At 39.4% G+C, this 13,927-nt stretch overlaps 2 protein-coding genes and 1 long non-coding RNA gene across 9 annotated transcripts in view; 2 read left to right on the top strand and 1 right to left on the bottom strand.

Annotated features, from left to right (window-relative positions):
* The first annotated feature begins 70 nt into the window (after window positions 1–70).
* Window positions 71–1,325, top strand: supt4h1 (SPT4 homolog, DSIF elongation factor subunit). Its single transcript, XM_026328689.1, has 5 exons — window positions 71–220; window positions 488–594; window positions 677–732; window positions 872–925; window positions 1,013–1,325. Exons 1-5 carry the CDS (start codon window positions 152–154, stop codon window positions 1,078–1,080), a joined length of 354 nt encoding a protein of 117 aa, XP_026184474.1. The 5' UTR covers window positions 71–151; the 3' UTR covers window positions 1,081–1,325.
* Window positions 1,326–9,393: 8,068 nt separating this feature from the next.
* On the top strand, window positions 9,394–10,598 carry LOC113142720 (uncharacterized). Its single transcript, XR_003296980.1, has 2 exons — window positions 9,394–9,523; window positions 10,191–10,598. It is a non-coding gene; the product is annotated as an uncharacterized LOC113142720 (long non-coding RNA).
* A 104-nt stretch (window positions 10,599–10,702) lies between these two features.
* The window catches only part of tspoap1 (TSPO associated protein 1), a 62,675-nt gene continuing 59,450 nt past the window's right edge, over window positions 10,703–13,927 (bottom strand). For all 7 annotated transcript variants that reach the window (XM_026327883.1, XM_026327884.1, XM_026327888.1 and 4 more), the window contains one exon: window positions 10,703–13,865. In XM_026327883.1, the coding sequence (XP_026183668.1) occupies window positions 13,503–13,865 (363 nt within the window). In that variant the 3' untranslated portion in view covers window positions 10,703–13,502. The remainder of the gene's footprint in view (window positions 13,866–13,927) is intronic.

Here is a 13,927-nt window from a genome sequence, read left to right as displayed (position 1 = left end):
AGGCTGTAGATTTGTATGCAGGCAGCCTAGTGGGGCGCCTTTACGCTGGGCATTAGGTCCCCATTAGTGACGCATTTCCCCAGCGACAGGAACAAAACATCTGTTTGTTGGTTTGGTGTCTGTGCAGCATTTTGTCCAAGAGCGCAGGACTATGGCACTGGAAACAGTCCCCAAGGATCTTCGCCATCTACGAGCCTGTCTCCTTTGTTCGCTAGTGAAGGTAAAGTGAGGACTGAAGCTGAAAACAGCCTCTGTTTTACGGCGTAGCCGCTTTCTGAGCGTTATTTTGTTGTGTCTCCCGCATGAACTAAAGCTTTAGGCAGCGGTTTCATGATGACTTGTTTACTAAACGCCGCTGACAGACTGAGCAGAGTCTGTGTGTTTGCTCACACTAAGGTAGTTGATCATAAGGTGTTCGCACAGTAACGAGCTACACAAACGTAAATACGTTGTTGTGGTAAGTTACCTGCTCCTCTTTCATCTCCAGACTATTGACCAGTTTGAATATGACGGCTGTGACAACTGCGAGTCGTACCTTCAGATGAAGGGGAACCGAGAGATGGTCTATGAATGTACAAGTTCCTCGTTTGATGGGTAAACACTGATTGCTGCCCACAGATTTACCACTGAAATGTCACATATTGTGTTTTCTGAATGTTGTCCATAATGTCCACAGGGTGGTAGCCATGATGAGTCCCGAGGACAGTTGGGTCGCTAAATGGCAGAGGATTGGTAAGGACGCTAAGAGGCACACAGTCCAGCCTGAATCACGACCACACTGCGTTTATTGAAATATTGTCTCAAGTCATGAGCGGCTTCAATTAACAAGTGAGCTCTGACAGCTGTGATTATTCTGTACTCCATCCTACAGGCAACTTCAAGCCAGGTGTCTATGCAGTGTCAGTGACAGGCAGACTGCCCCCAGGTACGCTGTTTCTAACTGTACTGTCTCAGTATAAAGCACGTCACATTCTACGTTTGACTGACTTTCTGTTCCCATCATCTTTTTCAGGTGTGGTGAGAGAATTGAAAAGCAGAGGAGTGATCTACAAATCCAGAGATACAGCAGTGAAGACATAAACCTGATGCCTTCCAGTTTATGTCGTCAGATTAGCTAAGACCATATGAGTATATTACTGCAGCACCAACTCCAAAGCAGAAATAACAATGGTGGGACTAAATGTGTGATGTCTTAGTGAACTGTCCTGTATTTGTCCAGTTTTTTTTTTTGTGTGTGTGATTAGAAATCCTAGCATTTTATGTGAGAGAAAGTGGATATTTCTTTAAACAACTGATGAAAAATAAATGTCTGTTTTCTAAGAAAAGTGTTTCAATTAAAATGTGGTTTATTTTGGATTTTCATGCTTCTTTAAGGTGTAAACAGTGAGATTTGCTAATTCAAGTTTAATGCTCAAAAGGCTATGAACTGCCACTGGGAGTCAGATATGATCAAGCCTGTCCCAGTGTCAGAATTGAAAACAGCACAGTAGCTGTTGCCCAGAACAATACGCCTGGCAAAAAAAAATAATATGATGCCCTGAATTATAAAAAAGTCAGTGATGAATTCTCTGGAGGATGTAGGGTTTGTTTGGTACACAGACTGTAGAATAACACAGCATTCAGAGTCCCTGAGCGACAGACTATGATTAACCTCAGCACTCAGGCTGAAGCCCAAACTTCATTTACAAATGAATGGTTTTAATGATGTCAATGTTTCCTGGTCCACACTGGTCCAAAGTGAAACACCTCATCAACTATTGGATCTATTGTTTGTACAGACAATCACATCTTCCTCAATGATCCCCCTCCCCCAAGACAAAGTCAATTAAAAATCCTAACCAATCTGTTTACAGGTGTCTGGCCTGGCATCAGCTTTGACTTTAAGTTTAGCTGTTTTTCCACCAGCAGGAGCTGTGGTCTCTTCTGAGGGGAGTAAACCCTCTATCCCATCTGTTTTTCAACTTTGTAATTCAGTCAGCTGATGCTTCCCTTTGTTAACAATGATAAAAATCAAAACATATACCCAGTAATGCGTGTTCAGAGCTGCAGGACTGAGCCATCTATTGTTATTAAAGGGAGACAGAGCCACAGTGGGCTGTGTAGCGTCTACACATCATGACATTGCAGTTATTCAGAACTGGTTTGATTTCACTTGGATTTCACCACTGTGGATATTGAATTTAACAGGGACAAGTGTCAAATTTAGTGTTTACTTCATCACTTTTACTGTCCTTACTGTGAAATCACAGCAGACTCAATACTCCACCAGCAACTGTTTTTTGAAAAAACAGAGATGGAGACCTAATCAGTAAAGTCTGCTTCCATTTCTAGTTTGAATAAGACATTTCTGTACATATTAATTTGGGCCACATGATGGAGCCTTTTACTGAGTACCAGAGTTACATGCAGTACCATAGGCTGATAGCAGGGGGAACTTTAAGCCATGTTATTAGTGGTGTAAATATATTCTCACCCACTTTCTAAAATGCGTCTCCAATTAAAGTGAATGTGATTGAAATGTGGTTTTCATTTACAGTACCTGCTTTGGCCTCTGTTTCATTCTCCATCAGCCTGTAAAATATAACAGGTTTCTGGGTTATCATCCTGTGCTGCTGTGTAGACCTGTGTCTGTTGGCCTATTTTACTATTTTGGAAGATACAACATTCATTTATTGCCAGAGGGTCACACATTGTCTGATTAGACTGTAACCTGATGGATTGGGGTCATCCACACTGAGGACTCTAAATCTCTGTAAGTGAGCACAGGAAGCTCTTGCTGTTGCCTAAATAGATGCAGGTAGTTGCTATTTGATCTGGTGCTGATATTTTGTTGCAAAGTCACAGTTAATCAAGCCAAACTCTGAATAAAGAGCTGCAGATATGATTTAGTGGAGTGAAGCTTTACCTTAGGATCATCTATCACACTACCAGGTCCCAACTGAGTGGGCACTAATATAATAAAATAAAGAGAAATAAGTATACACTTACTGCTAGCAGTGCTGTGATATATACAGGACAGTTGTCCCTGTTTCACATGCACAGCAAAACTGCTCACTAGAGATGAGACAGCTGAAATGATGTGCAACAAATGTCATTGTGTAAATAATGTTAAAATTTAACATAACATATTATTTAAACAATGACAGGGGTGTCAAACTATTTTTTAAAATAATGCTGATATATGAGGAAGGTATTTTATGCATCTGGTCTTAATGACAAGCATTTATTATCTAATGCAACATAAAGAAACATGCACATATTTTCAAAGTAGATTATACATCAAACAAAAACGCCAGTGAAATTCAAAGCTGTAAATACTATAGTTGTGTCTCACACTATATTCTCTGTAAGTGCTGCTACACTGCAGGATGTGTAGACTGGTCACATGGCCCTATACGGGCCGTTAAACTGTAACCTGGGTTTTATTAGGAGCAGGTTACACAAATGTGTGAGGACTCTTAGTCCTGTTCACTGAAATTGTATGTGTACTAAATGATAGTAGAACAAGAGCGTATTCCACTTCTCTACTTAAGTACAAGTATTAATACTACATGATAAACATATTTAGATACAAGTGTAAATCATGCAACCAAAATTTCAAAAGTAAAAATACTCATTATACAGAAGCCATGGTACATATATATATTTATATTATTTTTTTTTCTGATGCATTAATATGTAAGCAGATTTTTAATGATATTTTGACATTGACTGTTTTGGATGCCAAGCTTTACTCATTAAATGTGGTGAAATAAAAGTATAAATCCAAAGGAAATGAAAATACTGCAGTACATTTGTCTTCAAAGTGTACTCATGTGCAGTACTTGAGTAATCATATGTGTAAGCACTTGCAGATAGATGTGTTTTAGGAAACTAGCTCATAAAAATACTAAGTTGGTTTGTAAATGTTATGAGGTTCTGTCACTGATTTCATTATCACAGACACACAGAATAAATACGTTTCTCAAATATACTAATTTAACTAGACAGACATTTAAGATTAGCAGCAAAACTTCTTTCTTTTCTTTTATTATCTTTCTGCTGCCACAATCAGGTCAGCGTCAATAACCAAACACCAGCTGAACTAAAGACACTAACTGTGAGCCCTTTTTTTGACTCCAGGTTTATTTCACTTTAGTCCATTTTTTACATTTCTTTCTCTCGCTCCATTCCTCCACTCATCCCATTTCTTACTTCTGACACATCATGTTTACTGAAAACAAATCTTTGGTCATACTGAGGACCTTATACATTTGTTTAATCATGCTGCAGGACTAAAGTGTATTATTAATATTATAAATGATGTCCTGATGAATCAGTGTGAAAGTTGGAAGAAGAAACTGAACAGGAAAACATGGATTTTAAGAAATTCCTCCCATGCAACCACATAATCCTCATTCTACTCTAAGGAAGCCATGTGATGTGAAATTTCTTACACGCCAGCACCAATAATGTCTCTTTCCTTTTGAAATGAACTTTGATACAGTTAGCCTCATATTTCCCCTCCTCTAAAACTGATTTAAAAACATGCATATCAAATGTTAAGTGTTTGTCATTTTTTCCATCACAAGCGGAACAGAGACTTTTTGAACTGAGAATCTGCCTTCAGAGGTTGAAGACAGTTGATAATGAAATGAGAAATAAACCACAAACATTAGTCTGTACGCCTCCATGTGGGTTTTTACCTCAGTGAACCACTGAGTTGTTGTAAAGGTGTGCAGCAACTCTGACCTGTTCAGTTTGAGCTTTTTAAGCCCAGTTTTGCTCTTTGTAATGAGACACAAACCCACGCTCAAGTGCATTTTTTGAAAAATCACTTTTTTTCCTATGTGACTTGCACCTCTGTCCTCAGCCCACCACATGTGGCTGCAGTCATTTCATGAGCGCTGCAAACTAAAAACAAAACCAAAAACTCGGCTCAATGCTGCAAGACATCCACGACCACAGGCGTTGTCAGGAAGGCTTTCGGCTCCTCCCATGCCCTCTCCCCTGCACATCAGAGCTGTCGTACCAGCGTCTGAGCGAAGCACGCCTTTCATTTTCACACACACGGGGACACAGAGCGGCCTGCTTGCCACGGCCTCATTGGTGCTCATAACCACAGCATGGCTTTTGTCCTTATTTGGATATGTCACGGCTTTAAGCTAAAGGGAAAGAATCTAATCAGAAAACAAGGTGCTGACAAAAGGTTTACACCGTCTTGGCTGCCTGCTGTTTAAAAAAACAAAAACCAAGAGGAGGTTTCTTCAACCCAGTGTTGAAATGTGCTCTGTCTGCAGGGATAAAGTGGTGATAGGGAAGTAAGAGGATGTGTTTTATATGGGAGGGGGGGACATTATCAACAGGAGGCCACACATTTTCAAACTGGCGTGTGTGCGTGTTTCATAAGGCTGACAAAACTTCCTCTCTTTCACAGACTAGAAATCAGCTACAGAACTGAGAGCTGCTCGTCATATTTGAGGATTTCATTTCCTTTCACAAATGAGGGCATGCTCAGTGTTGCCATGTGTAGGTGTATGGTATGTACATTGGCTCTGGAAGAAGAGCTCCGATTCTTAAACTCATCTAAAAAAATACACATACAACAATGTACAATTCTCCAGTGTGAGTTAAGCTGCAACATGCAGCAGGTTGTAGATACATATCAACAGCACAAACACTCATTCTGCAATAAAAGACTCAAATGTTGTTATACCCTGTATTAACCTATTTAATACTGATGCATCAGTGTTGAAATAGCATTTTACTGTTGTAGCTTCTCAATGTGGAGCTAGCTCAACTGCTTTAACTAGATGTGTCCACTGGTTTCCAACTTTGGGGTCGGTGCATCATTAATGTTAGAGAAAAGAAAAAAGCAAAGCTAAGTTCAGATGTAACTATACATTTGTAGTCATTGTTTTCACTTTGCTTTGTCATGAATGAACAAACAGTCATTGAATAGAGATTCTGAGACTATGAATGTTTTATTTATAGTAACATAACTCTATATGTTACATAGCTGTAGCTGAAGCGAGAAGCAGAAACTCAAGGTAAATGAAACTGAAGGTAAAATGTTACTTTTTTTGTGATTTTAGATTTACAAAAAAAATTCCTCTATAAACAGGATATATTGTAGTTTAATGGATTATATTTATTCTCCTGTATTTCTGTGTATAAATAGTGAAGCGGTATTTTTCTGTTCTACCAGAATAATTTGTGGTATTATCAATAAGCCTTTGAAAAGTACATGCTCAATGTGAAAACTATCTTAAGCACAGTTCTTGCGTAATTCTACTATCCAGAGACCAGTTAGGAGCATCTCAGGCCCCTGCAGAGCTTACGAGGCTGGGAGGGACCTGTCGGTGGTGTCGACCGTGGCCCAGGAGGAGCTCAGAGAGAGCACGCAGGGAGGGGAAATGGCTGCCAGCCCAGATAAGGTCTATCACAAGAGGCAGTGTGGGCTCGGGAAGGCCCCAGCTTTAGTGTGCTCTTTTTACAGGGAGTTAGGATCACTTCCTCTTTGGCACATGCAGAGATGATAGAATGCCACTGGTCATCTGCCAGATGAAGGCTGGTGTATACTCCGTAAACTGTAAGCTGGTGAGCCCAAATGCTAAGGAGGGCAGGGATTAGGAAAATGCAGGGCAGGGGTCAGGAGACCAGACTGAAGGTTTCTCAGCTTCAGCACGTTGAGTGTCGAAGTATTTTCTGATCATCTGCCTGGTACACCGGCTGATGCCAATGCCTTGTCCTTTAGGAACTTTGTATTGCAACAGTGTGATGTTTTCTCCAGTGCTTTTGTTGTGCAGTGGACACACACACACACATTTACTAGTTGTAGGCAGAGGAAGTTTTTTCTGACATCCACCACCCTCAAAGGTGCTGATGTCAGGATGACATTTTAATTCACTGTTTAAGGGGTCAAATAATCCAATATTTCATAAAAACATAGCAAAACACTAATGTCCTAAAAAAGATGAATGAATGCATGAGTGTTAAAACTTCAATGGCATATCTAAGAATATATGAGTCACAGGAAAAGCAAGCGCTTTTACTGTGACACTGTGAACTAGAATAATAACAATAGATATAGTAATAGATTATTGTTAGGCTGTTTTGTATTTCATGTAATTAAAGGGTCTGAGTACTGCTTTAATCCATGCTGCAACCACAGCACTACAGAGAGTAGATTTCAAACAGCACACATTAAATGATCGTACAGTGATACAGGGTTTTCTAAGAACAGATTTCAAAAAAAAGCCTGTAACAGGAAGAAAAACGCAGGTATGGTACAAAATCCAAGTGTCTGTGCTAAAAGTAATCATTTAATGATTTGTTATAAAATTGTCATACCATTATCAGTCATACCATTTTTATCATAAGCAAAGCAAAAAAACATTCCACAGTAAATAATACACTATGATCAAACCATTTTAACTATTCAATGTGTAGTATCTGTTAACTACTCTGACTAACTCTATGAAGGTGTGCTCATTTATTTACTATAATGTCAATCATTTCCTGTTTATTCAGCAGGTGCTAGTTAATGGACATGAGAAGGGTTAAAATTGTTCAGACTGTTCAGTCCTTTAATTAATAAACTAGTTGAGGTGCTTATTATGTTATTAACTGTGTGTAGAAGGAGCTTAGAGTGATCACTGCTGTGCTGAGCCAGTTCAAAATCAGTATGTCACAGTGCACACAGGCCTGTTCTCTGCTGCAGCAGCAGCTTCTTCACAGTCGGTTTTTTTTTTTCTCACCTTTTTCGTTGACCCAAATCAGACAGTCAACTACTACAGAAGCAAGAAAAGAATTACCATGATCTCAGTATACTCAGCTTTGGAAGAAGTAGTCCAATACCTTACATACGCAGTATAAATACTCTGTTACAAGTAAAGGCCTTTCACTGACAGTGTTGCTCAAGTAAATAGATAAGTACTCCCAGTAAAATGTACTAAAAGTCTAAACAGCAAGAATTCCATCTGTATTATGGTGTTATTATTATTCTTATCACATAAGAAGCATTTTAACATTGTAGTTTATTGGTAATTTTGGGTCATATAAAGAAAAAAAAATGCTCAGGCCTATCAGGTATTGGATTGTACTTCAAAATTGTACAAAAACAGTGCAGTACTGGAGTAAATGTATTTAGCTGTTTTTCAGCTTGTACTCTGCATTCATAGCACCATGTTCAACATTTCAGGGATCTCTCTTCAGTGCAGCTTTATTCCATCATCCACGGTGTGCTGGGCTGGTGGGGGGACTCACCCGACTCCAGTGCAGGTTAGCAAAATGAGAAACAGCTCAGTTACAGTTGAACATTTGCATATACAGGGAATTGAAACCTGTGGCCTTTCACTTTTGAAAACCAGCAGCAAGATAACGGCGATGAACAGTGACGAAAATGGGGCTAAACATGCAAATGAGTCGCCTTCTTGAGCAAGAAATGCCATTAGCTTACACATTAAAGGATCATTTCAGCGTTTTTTTAGATTTTAATGTAAAATAATGCTCAGTTGCCCACTGTTAGAATTAAGGTCTGGTATTCATAGTGGCCACAAACATATTTAATGTAAGTGAAAAGGGAGAAAATCCACAGTCTGTGTAAAAATGGATTCTAAAGTGAGGACTGTGGATTTTCTCCCTCATCACTGACAGAAATTGAGTTGACTGCTTTGTGGCCCATGTGAACAGGAGGATTCACTACAGAGACCAGTAACACTGTACATACAGGCATAAAGCTATACTTTAATGACATGTGTTGGTGTTTGACAACTGATTTCAGGAGGTTTTGTTCTGAACAGACCTTTTTGTTTTTAAACTAGAATAGTTTATCATTCATGTTGAACTCATCTAATAGTAATTTGCTATTTCTAGTAAAGGAAAGTCAGATTATCAGTGTAACCATCTTCTCACAGGAAATGCTCCTTTTTACTCATCAGCACTTCATGTACTTAACCAAACCTTCCTCCACCTATCTCCCATCAGCTTTATGTAGTCTCCTGCACAGGCATGTGTGCTTCATATACACATGTCAGGTCATATACATAAAAAGCAACTGTGAAGAATAAATGGGAATAGCTGACATTCACCTGATGAGAACCCCAGAGAGATGTTCACACTTTGTATGATAATATCCCTCCACTTCATTCAGGGCTTATTACCCAACATCACATTACAACATGAGTATAAAAGACACCATCGTCAGTGTCTGGGATGTTTTAGTGTTTGTACTTCGGGTTAAAAATCATCCAGTGTTTCACACTGAATTTGTGTCAATATCAAAACGTGGCGCCTGAAAAACCTTCTTAGTTGCAGTCGGTGTTTTTTAAAAAGCTCCTGCAGCAAGCAGAGGGTTGAGACGGAAGAAGAGAAAGAGAGCGGCTGTGACTGTTAGACCTCTTCCTGTGGTTACATCACGTGGTTGAGGAGGGTTCAAAAGGAGACAGCTTCTTGTTCTTCTTCACCCACTCCTTGGACAGACAGAAGACACCTGTGAGGCTGCTGGACAATTGTCTCTTAAAAGAGAAAAATGGAGGTTGAGGTAAAGTATGATGGAGGACGCTGCTTTTTTAATGCTAGAATCATTTGTGACGACATGATAAAAATGGTAAAAAGACTGAATGCATTTGATGTCTCAGATAATTAAAAGTAAGTCAGTTTTAACTCTGAATTTCTTTGATTTTTGAACATTTAGTGTATTCAGAGATCCATTTAGAATGTGGATAAATAACGTTGTACCTAAAAATGGAGTTTGTTCAGTGTATTATAGTTATTTAAGTGTTTATTGTCTTGATAGGACATTTGCATTCGCCTAAATTGAAATCTGAACCAATATCAAATGTCTGCAGGTACTATTTAATTTATTTTATGTGACTTCTAAATGTCCCAAGTTGCCTGTTGCTCAGGCAGAAAAGCTTACTCATGCCTGCCAACATGGCTTCCTCAAGATAGCACTTCCTCTGGTAGTTTAGTTATGACTTTTGCCTCCAAAAATTTCAGACAGATTTTTCTCTCGGACAAAAGTGTTAGCGTGGCCTTCCTTTAATTTCAACGAGTTAACGTGAAAAACTCTGCATGCAAATGCTCCAAGACAAATCAGGAAGTGTGCATTTTCTGTGAGGGCTGTGAGAGTGTTGGGTGTGCACTGGGCTGTTTCAGTTTGGTGTAAAAGTGTCTCTCTGGGTGGGGGTTGGTGTGTGTGTGTGCAGCTGCAAACGCTGGTGCAGGTGCAGAAGAGAGAAGTGGCGAAAAGACAGAAGACGAAAGAAGAGCCGTGGATGTACAGTGCAGTCATCCATAAAGTAGAAAGCACTACTAAACTCCTTACCACAGTGTAGTGTTTCCTACTTTATGGATGAGTGTACTGTTGGCTTCAGGGAGAGGACAGGCCCGACATGGCGCCCACACAGGAAGTTAGAAAAGAGGAAGCTGCTTTGTCTCGCAAGGCTGTGCATTACCCAGAGTGTTACCCCATTCAGTTCACATGGGCGATGTGTGGCGCGGAGCAAAGCTTCTACATATTTCCTCTATTTTATAATTCATCTTGATTTAACTGTCCTGAAAAAGAGATAATGATAATCTGTACAATACGCAATAAAGATGGAATTTTAAAAATACCTTGTTTTATCTTCCTTTTTCCAGGAACATTACACACAGTTTTCTGTGAAAATATACATCCTTTATTCCTGTAAAAAGATCCATATTGAAACAAACCTTCACAATTCAAGTCAATGAGTCTTGTGGTTACTACTTTAGTTACTGTTTCCCATCGACACTGCATTGGGCATGCAAAAAAAACAAAAAACAAACAAACTGAAAATTAATTTTAACAAAAATATTTACAGATGAGCTTCCAAAAGGGTAATAAAAACAATAATATATAAAAAGGACAGTCTTCCACTAGCTTCAAACAATAAATGCAGATCAGGAAAGAAAAAAAAGAAAAAAGTAAATTTCCCACGCTGTATGAAAATATACCCAACATTGTTCCTTATATACAGAAATCTCCTACAGCTTCTCTTCCACTGCATCAACAATCTACAAGTCAAATAGTGTAGACAAGTGAGCCTAGAAAAACAGAAATATGACAGTAATATAAATAAGGCCCAATAACATTGGTACGCATGCAGTCAAAAAACATCCTGTAAACAACATGTTAAGACTAAACAAGGTTTTGTCTTAAGGCTAAATATGATCAGCTGAACTAAAACACTAGCTATGTGGGTCTAGGTCCGTCTACTCACTACACAGCAGGTAGAGGAATACTTGTGCATTAAAGGCCGTCAAATACAATATCAGTACAAATGTTCGCTGTACAATTCCAACCCCTACCTTAAAAAATAAAACAAATAAATAAAACAATATTACAGTCTTGCCTCGATCCCGGCTATGTCACATCTAAAGTGTCTCTGCTGAACTACCCTCCTTTCTCGTACTTGGCATCATCGTGCTCCCTTTATGTGACAAATTAACACATTCAGGACAAGAATAACATCACGGCCTCCAACTTTGTCATCAGGTGCGACTCGGTTTACCTAGGCAGCAAACTACAACAATGTGAGTGAGATCTTCCATTCAAACCTCCACACCTCAAACTACACTGCAGGATGCTTGGTCTCTCAGAACTAACAGCCAGAGCACCTAAGGGTTTGGCATATTTTGCAGTTCTTGAAAGCCAGTGGCTCAGCATGATAAGAAACTACAAGTAAAAACCTGAGAAGTTACCTAACAGCCCTGTGTCACACATATGCAAGATCCAATCAGACTGAGTCAACATTCACTGCTATATTGTATAACTGCATACTAAGGCCCAGTCCACACATCCATATCCAAACTGAATACTGGAATACATTTACTTAGAACAGTCACAAATCAGTAAAAGTATGGTTGTTTTTTTTTTCTAGTATTGCACTGCACAATATACTGTATTACTAAAGTCGTATTACTTACACCACTACATCTCTTGGACTGATAACGATGGTGCAACCTTCTTCAGCCTGCCTGAGCCAATAATCACACACCTTAAGCTGAACCTCATTAAACTCTTCCCATGGAGGCAAAAGAAATGATACATAACTGTACCATTCACAGTAGAGTAGTGCCACAAACCTCCAGTGTTACTTGTGTTATATGTAAAAACACCCAACATGCTACGTTCACAACACACTGGGCCCTGTATGTCTCTGCTTCATCTGTCTAGATTAGCCAATCAAGAGAATAAGTGGCAACGGTTTGATGACCAATTAACCCTTTAAGCAAAAACGGCAAATATCTGATGGATTTATTAGAATTATAGTAAATTTGTGACAAAACAAGACATTTAATTTCATTATCTAAGGATGAGGGAAACTGTGATGGGTATTTTTCATTGTTTTTTTATGTTTTATAGACCAAAGGATTCAGAGAGTAATCAAGAGTATAATGGAATGAAAATTATTTGATACCTAAAATAATCTTTACTTGCAGCTAAAACTGCATTTATCTAACAGAGCAGCCAATAAGAGCAGCCAATCACAATATACTACATCGTTGCCAAAAAGCATTTCTCTCATGCACAGAAAATACACAGTGCGGAACATTTAGGCCAGTTGTGTCAGTGGTCACAAATAGAGTTCCTGTGGTAATGTCTGAGAAAGGCATCTGTTTTCAGTCTCACCAGGGGACTGGGCAGCTTCGTCTATACCGACACACACATTCTACATTTAACAGAACGTTCAACGTCATCAAACACCTCTGACCATTAACCTCAAACCACCAAATTAATTTGAACTAAACTACACATATCAAAGTGGATCAACGGTGTCTCTGACAGCTTTGTATGACTCTCCTCCTGCCCTGATGTCACTTCATGCAATGCAGTGATCAGGGCAAGTCTCTGATACAAATAAATACCATGTACTATACAAAGTACTGTATAAATACTCTTAGAGACAAGAAACACACACGAGGGATCAAGCAGACCTATTTCAAATACTGTACTTCCATTCAGCATGTATAGTGCATTCTTTATAGTTACAGTTGCTGCTGCTGTTTGTTTGCTTTAAATAAATAATGTGGCACCAGCACATGAGCATCAATGCTAATATTTTATTAGCTGTGTCTGGGTTGGGCTGAAGCCTGATCTGCTGTGTAACCTCATTCTGCACCAGCCTCTTCTGGAAAAAATCCAATTGACAGAGACTGCTGAGAGTTTTGTATTAAGCATTAAAGCCTCTATTGAAAATTTGCAGACGCATAGATAATTAGGTAGTATTAGGTAGTATTTCAAGAATATATTTATGAGTTTGCACACTTGGGCATGCATGTCTACATGCTCTTGTGTTGCTGTAAGATGATGTTTGAATGTACTCTAACAGCTGGTCTAGCAGTGCTCTAAGGCAAATGTATGATTACTGATGGTTAAAGCATCGCTCATTAGATCTGTCGGCCACTATACACATTGACTACCAATTGAGTTTAAGAGAGAAGATTTAAAAAGTGCTTTTAATGTGATGGGACTATTTGGAGTTAGATGTCCTGACTCATTGTTTCTTGCTGGAGCCCAGCTTTTTAAACAGCTTCTTGCCTTTAGAGAAAAAGCCTTTCTTCTTCTTGCCTTGTGCAGAGCAGTCTGTCGGTGCTGGGCTCTCTACTTGATGGGGAGGTGGGGGGGAGCAGCAGGCCTCCACTGCAGCTGGAGTAACAGCTGGACCCGCAGCAGGACCTGGAGCCAGACCCAGGTCTGGTGTTTGGGCTGCAGTGGGTACCAGACTGGGTGGTAGGTCTGCTGGGTCAGGTAAAGGAGGCTCTGTTTGAGGGTGCAAAGCATCTTCTAGTGCTGAGGGCCCAGGATCTCTGGAGCTCTTGTGTAGCTCTTGTAGCTCTGTGGAAGACGTCCAGGTTCCCTTCAGGAGGAAAATAAAAGTTTTAGAATAAGTGTGACATAGTTCACTCTCAGTGTGCGAAT

This window comes from Mastacembelus armatus, chromosome 14, assembly GCF_900324485.2.
Source record: "Mastacembelus armatus chromosome 14, fMasArm1.2, whole genome shotgun sequence".
Lineage (NCBI taxonomy): Eukaryota > Metazoa > Chordata > Actinopteri > Synbranchiformes > Mastacembelidae > Mastacembelus > Mastacembelus armatus.
Note: the sequence above shows the minus strand (reverse complement) of the source record. Positions and strands in the feature narration are given on the sequence as shown.

What these genes read in the sequence shown, in the direction of transcription:
- supt4h1 (XM_026328689.1), top strand. Translation starts at nt 152, where the DNA reads ATGGCACTGGAAACAGTCCCCAAGGATCTTCGCCATCTACGAGCCTGT. An exon ending in TCCTTTGTTCGCTAGTGAAG is followed by an intron (nt 221 to 487) that starts GTAAAGTGAGGA and finishes TTTCATCTCCAG; the next exon opens with ACTATTGACCAGTTTGAATA. An exon ending in CGCTAAATGGCAGAGGATTG is followed by an intron (nt 733 to 871) that starts GTAAGGACGCTA and finishes TCCATCCTACAG; the next exon opens with GCAACTTCAAGCCAGGTGTC.